At 39.0% G+C, this 14,568-nt stretch overlaps 1 protein-coding gene across 4 annotated transcripts in view; it reads right to left on the bottom strand.

Moving 5' to 3' along the window:
• Positions 1 to 8,125: 8,125 nt before the first annotated feature.
• USP9X (ubiquitin specific peptidase 9 X-linked) overlaps positions 8,126 to 14,568 on the bottom strand; it is a 106,047-nt gene continuing 99,604 nt past the window's right edge. For all 4 annotated transcript variants that reach the window (XM_050915206.1, XM_050915205.1, XM_050915208.1 and 1 more), the window contains 4 exons: positions 12,676 to 12,832; positions 12,020 to 12,232; positions 11,425 to 11,520; positions 8,126 to 9,970 (listed from right to left, as the gene is read on the bottom strand). In XM_050915206.1, coding sequence (XP_050771163.1) covers positions 9,836 to 9,970; positions 11,425 to 11,520; positions 12,020 to 12,232; positions 12,676 to 12,832 — 601 coding nt within the window. In that variant the 3' untranslated portion in view covers positions 8,126 to 9,835. The remainder of the gene's footprint in view (positions 9,971 to 11,424; positions 11,521 to 12,019; positions 12,233 to 12,675; positions 12,833 to 14,568) is intronic.

Below are 14,568 nucleotides of genomic sequence, written 5' to 3'. Positions count from 1 at the left end.
CCACCCCCGGCTCTAAACCCCCGCCTTTCTGTTGAGAAGTTGCTGACCACAGACAGCAGGAAAGAGAAGTGCTAACCTGGTGGTGAAGCGGACGGACTCCTAGCTTTACTGAAGAAGCTTTAATACACAAACACTTATAATGTAAGTTCACAAAATAAACGTAAACCCCGTTCAATAGAACACACATGGCATCCTTGCATGGTCTTGTGCTTCTCCTACCCCATAACTCATCGTATGATTTTATATTCACTCCTAGTAATTATATTTTAAATATGTATCATATTCGGCAACCTCTTGCTCAAAACCAGCTGTTCTTATCAACTTGATAGACTACACAGTTGATTTGCTTATATAGTTTATATCCAGGATACTTACTTCATGGATGAGTGTCTCAATTCCCAGCCCTAATGCTGCACAGAGGACATGAGCTACTATACACATAGTCAAACTTCAAAAACTACAGCCATGCATATTATTACAATAACAATAATAAAAAAATCTCCCGTAAAGATTAGCATGGTTACAAGGACATCAGAAATCATGAAATGAAGCAAACACTGTTTTAAAGAAAGGTGTTAAGTGTTCGTGCAGGAATTTCAGTTTCCAGTACAAGGCTTTGTTTGCTAAAAGGAAAAAAAAAAAGATAAAAGAAAAAAAGATACATACCAGTGAAGTACTAAAAAGTCTTCCTTTAGAAGGCCTTCAAATTTCCACCTACCAAAAGACCAAACAGCATTTTCTTTATACTTTCTGAAGGGTGTATTGAGAAACACCAAGTCCTACCTAAACATCGACATGTATCACAAATTCTTTCACCATAATATAACACCCTCATTAACATTATTATCTCTTTCCGATCTACCGCTCCACCGATAGCTCAGCAGCCTGATGGCTGTTGCACAGACAGCACACAATTCTAACTTGCGCTGAGACACACACACACAGCAGAAGCAAGGCTTCATCCGGAGGTGGGCAGGGCTCGCCTCTCCAGTGCTTTCCACACCACCACCTCCCAGTCCTACTGGGACACCCGCAAACTAACCGCCCGCCCTTGATAAATCAGAAGGGGGGGGGGGGGGTGCATTTCTGGAGGATCCACAGCCTGCTACACAGCAGTGCAGGGAGGGAGGGAGGAAATACAAAGGGAGATGCAAGGAAACCACGTAAGGTAGGAAAAGGTCAGAGCAAATCCATCCAGAGAGTTTTTGCAAAACGAAGAGAGGGAAACAAGCTTCCGCAACAAAATTCTAATGCTGACTTGAATGTTGAAGTCACCAGGTAAATGAGTATCAAAACCAAGAGAAATGCTTTGGGCCATATTTTCAGTCAATGTAAAAACCACAGGAGCCCAAATTCTAAAAAGTTTCAGGGAGTCGGGTGATCAATAAATCATTACATATTTCACAGTCTCCATAGAAGTTAAATTAAAAATAGACTTTTTTTTGTCCTGTGGCATTAATGAATTCTCAGAGAGAAATGTGAGAACAGAACACGTTCGTGGGAGTCACTTTGCATTTTTGCTGTCTTCATCAAAAGCTTTCTTCTCCCAGTTTATAGCAACCCCCCAACTGGGATACATCTAAAATTTATCTTCAATTCTTATTTTTGCTAACATGTCAATATCCAGAGAATTCTCACGTACGTCCACTCATCATCTGAGTTGGGTTACATCAACTGAACAGAGCTATGATAAACTCATGTGTTACCTGCTTCCACGGATGTCGTTTAAATTGTTTTTTATTTAACGTTAGTACCACAAACTCCCAGTAATTTGCCATTGTTTTGTATTTTCATTTACATGTCTTCAAAGCCAGTGCCAAGAACAGACATAGCAAACCAGATGTTTCCATTAGCTCTCAGTTACACCCACTTCAAATTCCTTTTACACGATGGCCCTTGCTCTGGTAGAGCAAAGCAACTGGGTAATGGGCACGTTAGGGAAACAAGGGTAACAGCAGCTATCCAGCAGCCTGCATCGGCTTTTGACAACCTGGAACGCAAAAGGACACCCGTCCCTGGAATAACCGCTCGGTGCCGAGGAGAGGCAAGTGCAATTTGCAGAAGCCTTTGGCCCTCAGCGGGTACGAAGGTGGAGTGACCCCCAGGAACGTTCCCATGCAGCCAACTCTTCTCCAGCGACTACAGCGCAATCCAGTCGGTCCTCATGCGCTACAATAGATTCAAAGGCAACAGCGAACCTGGCTACTTTCCCACGTTGAGGACACCCCAGCTTTATTTCCCTGTCTTCATCACAGCGAGCCTCTTCCATCAACAACTTTGTTATATCGTATTTTAATAAATTCAACACAAGAGTCCTCCACTAGCCCATTCTTCAGTTAAGTCCACATTTTATTTATGGTTTGCTGTTGGTACTTCAATCAGATTTATATATACATAATCTAGAACCTACATCAAAATCATGTTGACTGCTCTGAAGACCGAGAGAAGTGACACGATTGAAGTTTTCTTCCACAGCTATATGGTAAGTCTACATTCCCACAGCAGTTTTTTTGGTTCAGGTTGCAGAAGTGTTCAGAAAGCCAATGCCAGGTCTCTCTCAGACTCGGAGTGGGAGGGTTACACAGTTCTCTTTCAGCGTTTCAGTCTTAAACACAACCACGGTAGCAATTGGAAACATTTATTTCTAGATAAACACCTGGGTTGATCTGCAAAATACTGGCTTTTCACATTCTGACATCTCTCCCTTTCTAAACCCTCACCATATCAACATAGCTAGAAACGGATATACCTCCCTGCGGTTGCATTATTTGAACAATATTAGTTGTGATAGGACTTTATGCTACTTCACATGGGTATGGAGGTAGCACGAGAGACTGAGTAGAAGTGTTTGTGAGTCCACGTGGTGCCACCTGAAAAATGCCAGTTCCTTCATTTTGATGCAAACATACGTACCTACTCTTGGAGTCACGTTTCACATCATTTCATACGTCCCTAGGCGGAGGCCGGGACCGCCCTGTGCCTGCCCAGCAGACGGCCTGACCAGCTATTTCTGCACCCGTATCGGCCTGACCCAGAAGAAACTGTCATGCTGCTAAAGCCACTCAACCGGCGTATCGGCCTGCAGCAGCTCGGCAATGAACGTCAAGAGGTAGAAAGTATTAACAGAACAAGCTTGCGAAGCCTCTCGCTCAGCCCACTCCCCGTCTTTATTTGCTCAGAGGATTCAACTCGGTACAGATCTTAGAGAAGAAAAATAATAGAAAATGCTTTATATGCTACTTAATCAACTTCCTGCTAGAAATGAATTCTTCGGTGCCTGGGGAAGCCTGTGGTTCAGACAAGTTCACACCGGGAGGGCTCACACTCAGCTGCTACCAGTGGTGTGTGTGAGCCCAGGCAAAGCACACTCCACATTTCCAGTTCCTGAGGGATTTCACATAGCATGACCTCTCTCCCTTCAGTGAAACATTTCCATTTCTGCTATTTTACCTGTTCTTAATCACGCAGCAGGACAGGCAGATAGAATTTGTGAGCATCATTAAATCTTGAAGACCTAGCCTTCATGTTTCTAAGCTTTTGAATTTGCTTCCAGAAGACTTTCTAAGGACTCTAAAATGCCTACCAGATATTTAAATACAATCAGGTATATTAAGAAGTGTCCAAGTTTTCAATCAGCCTTCTTTTCCAAAGCAGATTCCAGCGAGACCTACCATTTTTATTCACCTGCAGGAACTAACTGCTCAAGATAGAAAATGAAGAAAAAACCAACCAAACAAAAAACCCCCCAAAACCCAAACAAAACCCAATAAGCTACAAGCTATCTGAATTCAAGACTGCCATCCCTAGCATGAAGCTTTCATATCCCACATAAACACTGAGAAGATTTAAGAGATGACAAAGCCCACCTGGTCAAGGCTGTGGCTGCTGCTGCTGCACAGTAAAAGGCTCTGGTTGGGAGCACCGGGCAGCCTGGCAAACATGGTTCTTTTGTAGCAGCTGACAGCAAAACGGCAGGTGTAGGTAGAAAAGGAGGTAAAAAAACATCCTGGCAAGTGAAGGGATTTGATTCCAAGAAAATACAAAAATATTAAATAGAAAACGATCCTGGCAATCCAGAGTGAGAAACTTGGTAAGAAGGAATCATAAGAAATGATGGATGAGAATTGAGGAGTGATGGACAAGAACGGAGCAGCATTTCAATAAAGCAAGCTACAAAAAAGGCCAATACCTTTAAAAGCTGCATCTACAGAGGTATCATTACAGAAAAGGAACATAACTGCTCGCTTAATGGCTGAGGTGAAACCACACTTGGAAAGCATTCATCCAGTCCTGGGCATTGTACAAAAACAGAAACAGTGCCTCACAACAATAAAAAGGGAAATGTGCATTAGGGAACTGGCTTATATGGGAAAAACAAACATTTAAAGATTTTGCTCTGGTAAGGACTACAGGGGACATAACTGCAAACGCATCAGGAAGCTGCAAACTGTGCAGCTGACGCTGCGTAGGGCAACATAAACCAAGTTACTGGAATAGCAGTTGTAAATTAAGTACAAAAATTAACATTATCAGACACTTTAAATAGTGTGCAGACAGAGAGAGGGAGGGAATGATCTTATTTTCCTGCACTGGATGTTTTTCTGTGGTTAGATTTTCGATGAATTCATAGAACCTATTTACTTTTTTCCCTCCTATTATTCATAGTTAGCTCATTGTTAAAAACTAGAAGACATTTGCACACTATTTTGACAACTGAAAAATGACACTGTCATTTCAGAATTGTGCTGATGTAATTAAGGCTATAGCAAATTCTTCTACGGAAACAGCCTGTAGGTCAGTTTTATTATCAAAAAGTGGCTTTAAGGAATTCTAACGCTAAAAAATACAGAGTTGGGTATTTAAAATCTGATGAAAAGTTAGCCCTTACGCAGAAGAGTGTTTTTCTCCTTCAGAAACTGGTTCTCCCATGCTTGTTTGGATTTCATTGCCTCCAAATAAGTGTAAATAAAGCAAGAAAGACAGCTGTCTTTTGTGCCACCCACTGACTTCTCTGGCTTGACCCCTGCAACACATCACCAACTTCAACTCTTATGGTGCTGAAATCAACAGGACTCGTACAAACGCCATTGAAATCCATGGATCCACCACCTCTTGCACTGGAAAATCAGATTACAGGATGAGGATCTCTGAATTTACATGCTGGAATCTATGTCAATGCAGTTCTGTGAACAGCCTACCATAACAGACACCACAGGGGCAGGACTGAACACCCGCTGTTGTAAAAAAGGACAAAAGAATGGCCATTTGACATTTTAAAACAGTTAGTCCAAGGGAAATTTTTATACCTTAGAAATGAAAGGACATTTATAGTACGAACCTTAAGAAGTCACACAGTGTAAAAAGTGACAGTGCTCAGACTGGGTTAAAGCCCTTCTAGTGCAGTAGAGCTGTCTAGTCTGTAACGGAGGACAAGTCTCAGCGTAAATGAATGTATTAACATGACAATCCCCAAAGACCAACAGAAGGAAGGTATAACAGACACCCTGGAACGGTACGGAGGGCACATACAGGGCGTGTTGCTTGTGCGGCTGCTGCACAGCGATGTTTGCTGCACTCGTGTAGACCGATTCTAGCTGCAAGCCAGAAAGAAAACGCACTGAGCTTTCAAGAGCTCTGTTTGCTGTCGTCCTCCTCATGAGACCGTTTGCAAGAGGAACAGAAATCATGCAGAAGGATGTAGCTGGGTTTCTTTCACCTTGCTTTCTGCTTATTGTAGTACCACTGTGCAGCACGCACTATTTACAAGACGGTTCCTACTTCTCCCCCAGAAAGCCTCTTTTGTCTTGCTCTAGATAGAAGGCAGGTTCAGACTTCATTCCCAAGACCTCATGGCTGTGAGAAAAGCGCTATCATGAACATGATGGAGAGCACAGGAGGTAAGAAGACGGGGAGCCAAAATTACTGTTGTCCTGATTACACTGTGCTGGAGCAGGGCCGCAAACGGGAAAATCCCACACCTGTTTTAAGAAATATGAGGTCAGCATCAGCATCTCACCCTCCCCAAAATTAAGGTGTGTGTCTTTCACCACAGGGGTGAATTTGCTTTCAATGTGGATTTGCAAGTGTGGACTAAAAAGGTTTAACTAAGATATTTAAACACTTAATTGGTTACTCTGCAAATTTCCTAACATGCCACTTCTTCCTCTAATTTATATAATTAGCCTTTCACTTTCACTTGAAGTTAAATTCATTGCACTGAAAGCCTCACTGCAATGCGTAGTAACTGAAACACATGCCAACAAAAACATTGAGCCACTTTGCCTTGACATAGTTTATCAACTTATTCATTTCTGGCAAAAGACTCGGAGGTAGACAAAATTTATTGAAACCAAAAAGGAAGTAAATTGCTACAGCAGCCAATTTTTGCCCATTTTAGCTTTGGCAGAATGGCTAATCTCGTTCTCTCCTGGGACTCAGGAAATATATAGAAAGTTTTGGAACCGTAAGTGCTTTTTCATGATACATATGCTAAAACACACAAGCTAGGCACAACAAAGTGGCTGAGAAGGCATAATAGCAATTACCGTAACACAATTTTCTCATGTTGTCTAAAGTAAAGTTTCACTCTGAAAAAAAATATGAACTGTCATTGTGGAATTTAATTTCCTTCTGGCTCAATTTCGGCAAGATACACTAGCTTTAAAAATAGAGAACTTCAATTTTCAGAACTGGTAGTTAGCAGGGAAAATAATCTGAAAAATTCCAAGTCAAGCAGAGTCCTTTTCTGCTTGAGCATCACCACAACATCAGGTTCTGCATGGCAAATAAGCTTTGACTGAACCCTGTGCAATCTCATTGTCGTCAACGGGATAACACAGGTGTAGGTGACCAACTTTGTGACTGAAACTCAGTACATTTACTGATACACAAATAGTAACTGAATTCCTTTCATATATGGCTGTACTGATTTTTTAACACTAACAGCAGCAAGTGTTAAAAGCTTATTTTAGTCACTAAACAACCACAATCCAAATGTACAAGAGGGAGAAATTCTGCGTAGTAAGGTTATGGATTTCCCCCTAGGTCAAACTACACATTAACCACCATATAACATCACCTATGAATTGTCAGTTTCTATGTATTTGATGTTACATTGTCAGGAACATGAGTAATTGCTTTACTATTTATTGGCTCATTTTATGGAAGACCAGAGATTCCCTAGTAACTGTTCTAAACGGAAAACAGGACTGAAATTAGTGATGGGGGAATTAAATCTTTAGGCACTTTGAGGACTACTATTTTAAAGTGTGCCATCAACAATGAGGTACTGTGTATCGCCTGAAAATGACCACTGCCAAAATGCTGTGACAGTAACATGCACATGAAACTTTTTGCTTGTACAATATTTGTTAAGTACAATTCAAAATTGTTTCGCCCAGAGTGAAGAAAACATTGCACCTTTTACTGTAGCTATCCGTTTAAAAGCAGCAGCTGCAACAAACACCCCAGGCTATCCTCCTTCAAAGTCACAAAGATGCACAATATTCTCAATCTGCTGCCTGAAAAATTACTGCCACTGCAGTCATCCTCAATCCAGGGATGGGGGTATATGACTGAAGAGAGTCACAGCCTTAAAGTGTCACAGGTTCTGACATGTCTCTACAATCATTGCACTATTAAAAGCAAACACATTTGGCAAGGCTGAACTAGCACATTATATATTTTACCTATATAGTAAAAAATACATAATAATCGCCTCTGAGATAGCTTGTTTAAGAATTACTGTTCCAAATAAATACCAACTATTTCAACTTGAGTACTCAGGGTAGAATTTTTGAGTTAAAACCTCCAACAGGCATTCCCAAAATTAAATGGGAATGCTTTATCCAAATTTACTAAGTCCAGGTAAAATGGTATTACTAAAAAACTATGAAAAAATCTGAATTAACTTGAGCACTAGGGAAAACATGGAAGCATAAAAGTGATCGTTGCTACACAGCATATTCAAAAATCTTCTATGTCTCTTCCTTATTATACTAAATGCATAAGAATGCACTTGCGACCGAATTTTCCTTTGTTCATTTTAAAACTACAGACCTTTAATTTGATAAGCAGCTTTGTTTCTATCAACTCATTTGTAAAAAACACCATCAAGCTTGTGCTCATTAAATATATATATGTATATATAAAAACATACAAAAAGTACAAGATAAATCACATTAAGAAACTTTTACAGTGTAATTGTCCTGATTATTTTATTCTTAAGGGCCAAATTTTTTTGTGCACAGAATCTCAATGTGACTGTTGTTCCAGAATTCAGCATAGTGCCACTGCACAGAATTCACCCTTCTGTGCAGTCCATTAAAAAAAAAAAACCAAAAACAAAAAACCAAAAAACAACACACACCACAGGACAAAACATTCTTCTTAAATCAAATTCTATTTGTGAATTCAGCAAAATAATTTCTATAAAATAAAACAGCAAAATATTTAAATAGTATAGGGTGGGCTGTATCTGTTTTGCAGGGGTATTTGGTTTTTAGACAGGTTCCAAAAAAATTACACACATTCAAGTTACCAATTTTCATTTAAATACAGTATTTACTGATGCGTTTCTTGAAGTCTTTAAACAAATGTTTATTCTGGAATAGAGATACCTCAGAATTGTATTTGACTAACCAGTAGTTTCTTTTATAATTAAACCCTGCTTCTAACGTTAAGATTTCCTGTATAATGGATAAAGAGCTAAGACAATTCTCGCTTTCAAGTAGAACTGTGAACGAGCAGAAAACCAGCAAGTTAACTTGGTGCAGTGGCACTCAAAAGTACTGTGTGATTTTGTTGACTTCCACTTCACTGGGATGCAGTAGAAGGAAAGTGTTAGAAGTTTATCTAATAAGCTCTACCAAAGAAACAAAACAAGCACACCAAATACAGTCTATTATGCTCCAGGCATCCTGGCATAGCAAATTTTTGCATATTTGTTTTAAATCTTTTAAATTCCTATTACTGAAAACTAAGTGTTCTTTATCCCACCCAGAGACAGAACTGTCAAACATCAGATGTGAGGAACATATGTGAAACTGAAAACCACTTGTTTGTCACATTTTCCCCTCCCCATTTTATAGTCTAGGTGTAAGAAGAAAAAGTTCTGAGCAAGACAGTTGTCACATTGGGACAACTGCTGTCACGGTTTTTTTTTCCCCCTCATTGGCTACACTAACTTGGTGTGAAGCCATGCTAAATGTTACAGCATAACTATAGCTTCAAAGTGATTAACCTAATACCAGAATGAAAAAGGCAATGAAAAAAGATCTAGAAACAATGTTACATCACCAATTTTCCACATCAACCAAATAATTAAAAGGTTACCAGCCATTACGTTGCTCATAGTAAAATCGACTCCAGTGGCAAAGAATTAACATGAAACTATTTTTGTGGTTGACATGGATAGGCTTTTTCGTAAAGGAGTTGATCCGACTGCCATGAGGCAGGCAACACTGGTTGCAGAGCGCAGCAGATATATCAAGAAATTATTTTTTTGTTTTTGTAGATCTGTGAGTCTCATCAAGACAAAAAAAATGTTTCTTGCTCAAGAATTAACAGTCAAACATTAATATACTATATACACCTTTGCCATTTACACATTAGCATCAGGCCATTTATTACAAAACACTATACACTTTCCACTGCAGGCGGGTTATATATTGACAGCAATTTTCTGCAGATAAGACAGTGAATAGACTCTCCACTCCATGTTGATTAGGAATAGTTTTTCTAGTTTTAAATATTAGCCAGACACAGAGAAAGGTTGGACTGTAAGGCCTGGGTGCACAGTCTTGATGGAGCAAGTTAATTGATTATGTGCATTTCACTAATCTTTTGTCTGAGGCGGGGAAACTTCTTCACTGCCTTCATAATTTTCTTGTGCTCGTTGGCCAGTTCGCTGAGGGTTGTTCATATGATGTGCTGCCGGGCCTGTATATGGCTGTCCATGCACGTGGTTATTCTGTAATAAAGCATAAACATTTTAAAGGGACATTAAACTTGTGGGCTGTTTCCTGACTAGTTACTTGCTTTTCCCCTTTACAATCAGACTATTGAAAAGTATCCTCAAGCACACTGAACTTCTCGTGTAGTAGTATCTATATGAACACACATCACAGTTTCTTCATTCCTCTGAATCACATCTTTCACTTACCTTTTTAATTACACAGAAGGTAAACAAACTTTCAACTGGTAAAGATAAAAGCATTAGTGAAAATAGTAATCTCAGCTTTTGCATAACAAACAGTTACATGCAAAGCAAAAGCAGCAAGAAAGAAAAAAAAGGAGACGAAAAGAGGCTGCCTATGGGCTGCGGACATTAAACTGTGCACACATTTTATCAACAGATTCAACCAGCTTGAATTTTTTCCGAAGACAACGGAAAAAGCATACCTGTATTTATGCAGCATATTTTAATTTTTAAGAGGGAAAACTTTAATGTTACAGAACTGAATGAAATCCAGACCAGTAGTTTTCTGCAGATGCTCTGCCCCAATTTGAAAAGTCATACACACATCTGGCAAACGAAAACATCTCATCTGTCTACTGTTTTGCAGAGTTTAACCAACTGTGGAGAAACTAGGAATATGAGGATTGTGTGTGTTAGTGAGAAATGCCATCTCTTGCAAGAAAGTGAACACATCACACGGGTAATGGTGAGGTTACGGCATGTGTCTGAACTCAGGAGCTCAGAAAGGAGTGGGAAAATCTGCATGACTTACCAACTGCTCTGCTGAGAACACCAAGTAAGGAAAGCAAGATGGAGGGAAAATGGGTTTGGGCAGGAAAGGAAATTAAATTAGCAGATTTGGAATATATAAAATGAATTGGAACAAAAAATGTCAACTAAGTGGGGGATCTACTAATTTAGTCAATTCAACAAAAAACCTGGTTATGATTTCTTTCAGATCTGGCTTTCCACTAAAAGGTATTAACAAAGCAGCCATTTAACATAAAAACAGTTTGGATTTTATATGTACTTAAGATTTAGAGATCAGTGTTCATAGCACAAGTTACATGTAACAAAGCCATCTGCATTTTTCTGAAAGCCCTCCAATTACTGAAACTGAAATTCAGGCCTTGAGGCATGATTTTGTATTTAAAAACAAGAAAGCAACTCACAAAATATTATCAATGTCAACAAATATGACAGAATCAAATTCAGTACGCACTAGACTGTGATGACATCTCTCCCTCTGCTCTTTCTATGGATGATTAATCCCTGATCTGATAACATTACAATTCTCACCTGAAACTCTGATGGCAAAACGGAGGTGTATCTTTATCTTTATTCCTCCGAGTGTGATATTGGAAAACAACATGCTTCTGGCTAAATGCCTATAATTTAAGTTACCATAAATGCTAAAAAAAGCTAACCTGGAACTCTGAATAAATGGTTCAACTCTGAGATTTTACCTGTTGATACTGGGAACCAGGTGAATGGGGATACAGTGGGGCATCTTCAGGTGGAGAAGACTCATGTTCATCTGGGGCATCAGGATCATCTGGTTCCTAAAGTTTGAAAAGAAAAAAACAAAAAAACCCCAACTTTAATTTACTTAGGTAAAAGTAAAACATAAAAGTTTACTTAGGTAAAACATACTACAATTATTTTATCCAGAACAAATCCTACATGCAAGTGACTGTTTCAGACATGCTTAGAGAAAAATTCCACCCCACCATGTCACCCATAGGTTGTATTGTACTACATAAAAATTCCCACTATCAACTTATTATTGGAAAAACAGACTCATTCATAATCTACATTAAATGGTCAATTTCAATTCTATACTGCTAATTCTTTAAGTGACAGATGTCTACAGAAACAGTAATAAAAGTGGAAAAATGCACAGGGGTATGTAACTGAAGCCAACAAAAACAGAAATCTGTATTTATAAAATACTTATAAAATGTGTTACCTTTATAATGACTGGAGACTGTTGCTAAGGTTAATTATTTTATAGAAACACTTTACTCAAATTTTTTACCAGAAGCCAAATTAATTCTTTACCTCCTCTGGGCACAGTTCACAAGCTTTTGCAAGAGTCATTCTAGCACTGTGTGATCTCTCTAGGAAGTAGCCATTTGATGTTTCATTGCTTTGTATTGGTGGAGACCAATTATTATAGGTGTATTGGGGATTGCCAGTGTATGGTCTACGCTCAAGCTCGTCTCCAAGCCATTCTACTGCCCAGGTCCATTTTCTCTTCAAATCTCCATTGCTCTGTGGATGGAAAATTAACAATTCAGAATTATTTTCTCTGTTCTTCAAAACAGAAATATCGTTCCCTTCCTATACACCAGCTATCAGAGAACAGACCACCAACACATACGTTGTTGTTTAAAAGACTCCCTGAAATATCCTTTTTTGCACAAAGAAAACTTCAGATTTGAAATGAAGTCTGTGAATTTGCAGCTGCATCACAGAATCATGAGTGCAAGCTTAACCAAATTGCTCTCAATCCCATATATTGACCTTCTGATATAGGAAGGCTCAAATGAGTTGTACTTGGAAGTTGCAATTTCATAAAGGTGATGAAAACTGAGTAATGGTGGGTGGGTTTTGTTGGGTTTTTTTGTTGTTTGGTTTGGGTTTTTTTGTTTGTTTTTTTTATTTAAACACAGAACTGGAAAAAAAGCAGCAAGAAACAGAATGAAAGGTATCACCTGAAGGATCTGGTAGGCTACAGGACAGTTGCTGAAGAGAGCTACCATGCACTTTATACACTGGTAAGCTCTTTTCTGATAATGATTCTTAGAGCGCTGAATGGTGTCAAATAGTCCATCCCTGTCATCCGGGATTCCCTTAAGTGCATTGTGAATCCTACAAAAAAAACCCCAAAACTTCAAGTGTTAGAGTTTCAGTATTTGAATTAAGGCTTCACTTACAATGTAATTACAAAAGGGATAGCTCATATTCTGACTTCTGGTTTTAGTAAAGAAGTTTTTTTAAAATCAGAAAACTAACTTGACACATCACATACGTAACAATTTTAGCATGTTTGGTAATATTTAAACTCTGAGATATATAAACCATGTAAGTATGATTAATTCTAATCACAGCAATCAACTTTAACTGGTTAATTTTTATTACTTATTTTTAAAATCAACTGCCTTTATAAAATAGACCTGTTAACCCAATAGGTCCTTACAGAATTGGAACAGTTAAATCCTCAACAGAATGGTTACTTACGTTATAGTTATGCTTCTCAAAGATACACTCTTTTAGATGTAGTTCCTCTGAAGAGGAATGAATGGTACATAGTTGTGCGTGGGGATAAGGGACTTGGGCATTCCCTGGAAATAAGCCCACTTTCTGTGCCTTCTGCTCTCGAACAAGGGGTAGAGGAATTAATTGCCATCCTGAAACTGTGCAAGAACTGAGAACTGACATACTTCTGGCTTTGAAAAAAACGTCAGAGGAGGGCACGCAACCTACACTGACGTCTCGAAGAGCTACACTCATTGTAAGAAAAGCAATTGCCCTCTTTCCTTATAGCCCTGGCAACAGTCAGCGAATAGACTCCAGGCAGCCAGCAACCTAGGCTCCATCTGTAAAGTGATGATGAGCTTTACTTCAGCTGATTTCACTTAATGGTACTTGTAACACTATTATCCCAAACTTGGCACTGAACTTGTCAAATCAAGAGAAATTTGTGAGAGTGGGTCTGATGCCAAAGAACAGCAGGAGTCATCTCACAGTACAAGAATACAAGGAGCACCAAAGGATGCACACTGCCTAAGATCAGATGATGTTTGTTTTCTAAGAGTTAGAAGATATTACCAATTACTATGGACAGTTATGCTATTTGTTTTGGTTTGGTTTTTTTTGAAAGAGAAGACAAAGATCATTAAAACTCTATGAGTATCACAGCAAAACCATGAATAGGACAGAGACCAGTACTTCAAGCTACTGCCAGAAGTGGCAGCAAGAAGTCAGAGGATGACTGCACCTGACCACTTAATACCCCTCTGCTGAAGCCTAACACAATTCCAACAAACACTGCTATTCCTGAGACTACAATCTTGAATACGAAGTGATGTACATCTCCAAATATAGTGAAAGCCATACTACAACATTCAACCTCCTTCATACCCATTACTTCAAATATAGCACTATCCCAAACAACCACTTCCATGATTTCTCACCTGCGTTTCCACTCTAAAATGTGTTATTTTACTTCACATCTACTAAAGTATGCCCAGCCTCCAGCATTCTGTGGACTTAAAGACATCTTATGGAAGTACTTATCAGGAAGAAAATACAAACAAACTGCATTATATATGCATTACATATACATATATATGCAAAACTGAAAAGCCTATGTATAAAGGGTATTCTCGTCCCTTACCTAAGCTGTAATTCCTAAATAGAAAACGAAGAAATCCCTCCAACTCAGTCTTTATGTTTTGGAGTGTGGTAAGCCAGACCACCATCTTCTCTTAAGAGTATCTTCTAAAGTAAGGCTAGGCAACTGATAAAATCCTAAAAGCACAGTCTACTTCTACAGGTTAAGTACATGAGTTCACTCCAATACCCTTATTGTATACGTGTGCTCT

This window comes from Gymnogyps californianus, chromosome 1 (assembly GCF_018139145.2).
Source record: "Gymnogyps californianus isolate 813 chromosome 1, ASM1813914v2, whole genome shotgun sequence".
NCBI classification, from domain to species: domain Eukaryota; kingdom Metazoa; phylum Chordata; class Aves; order Accipitriformes; family Cathartidae; genus Gymnogyps; species Gymnogyps californianus.
The sequence above is the reverse complement of the archived record's forward strand: the minus strand, read 5'-3'. Positions and strand labels throughout refer to the sequence as shown.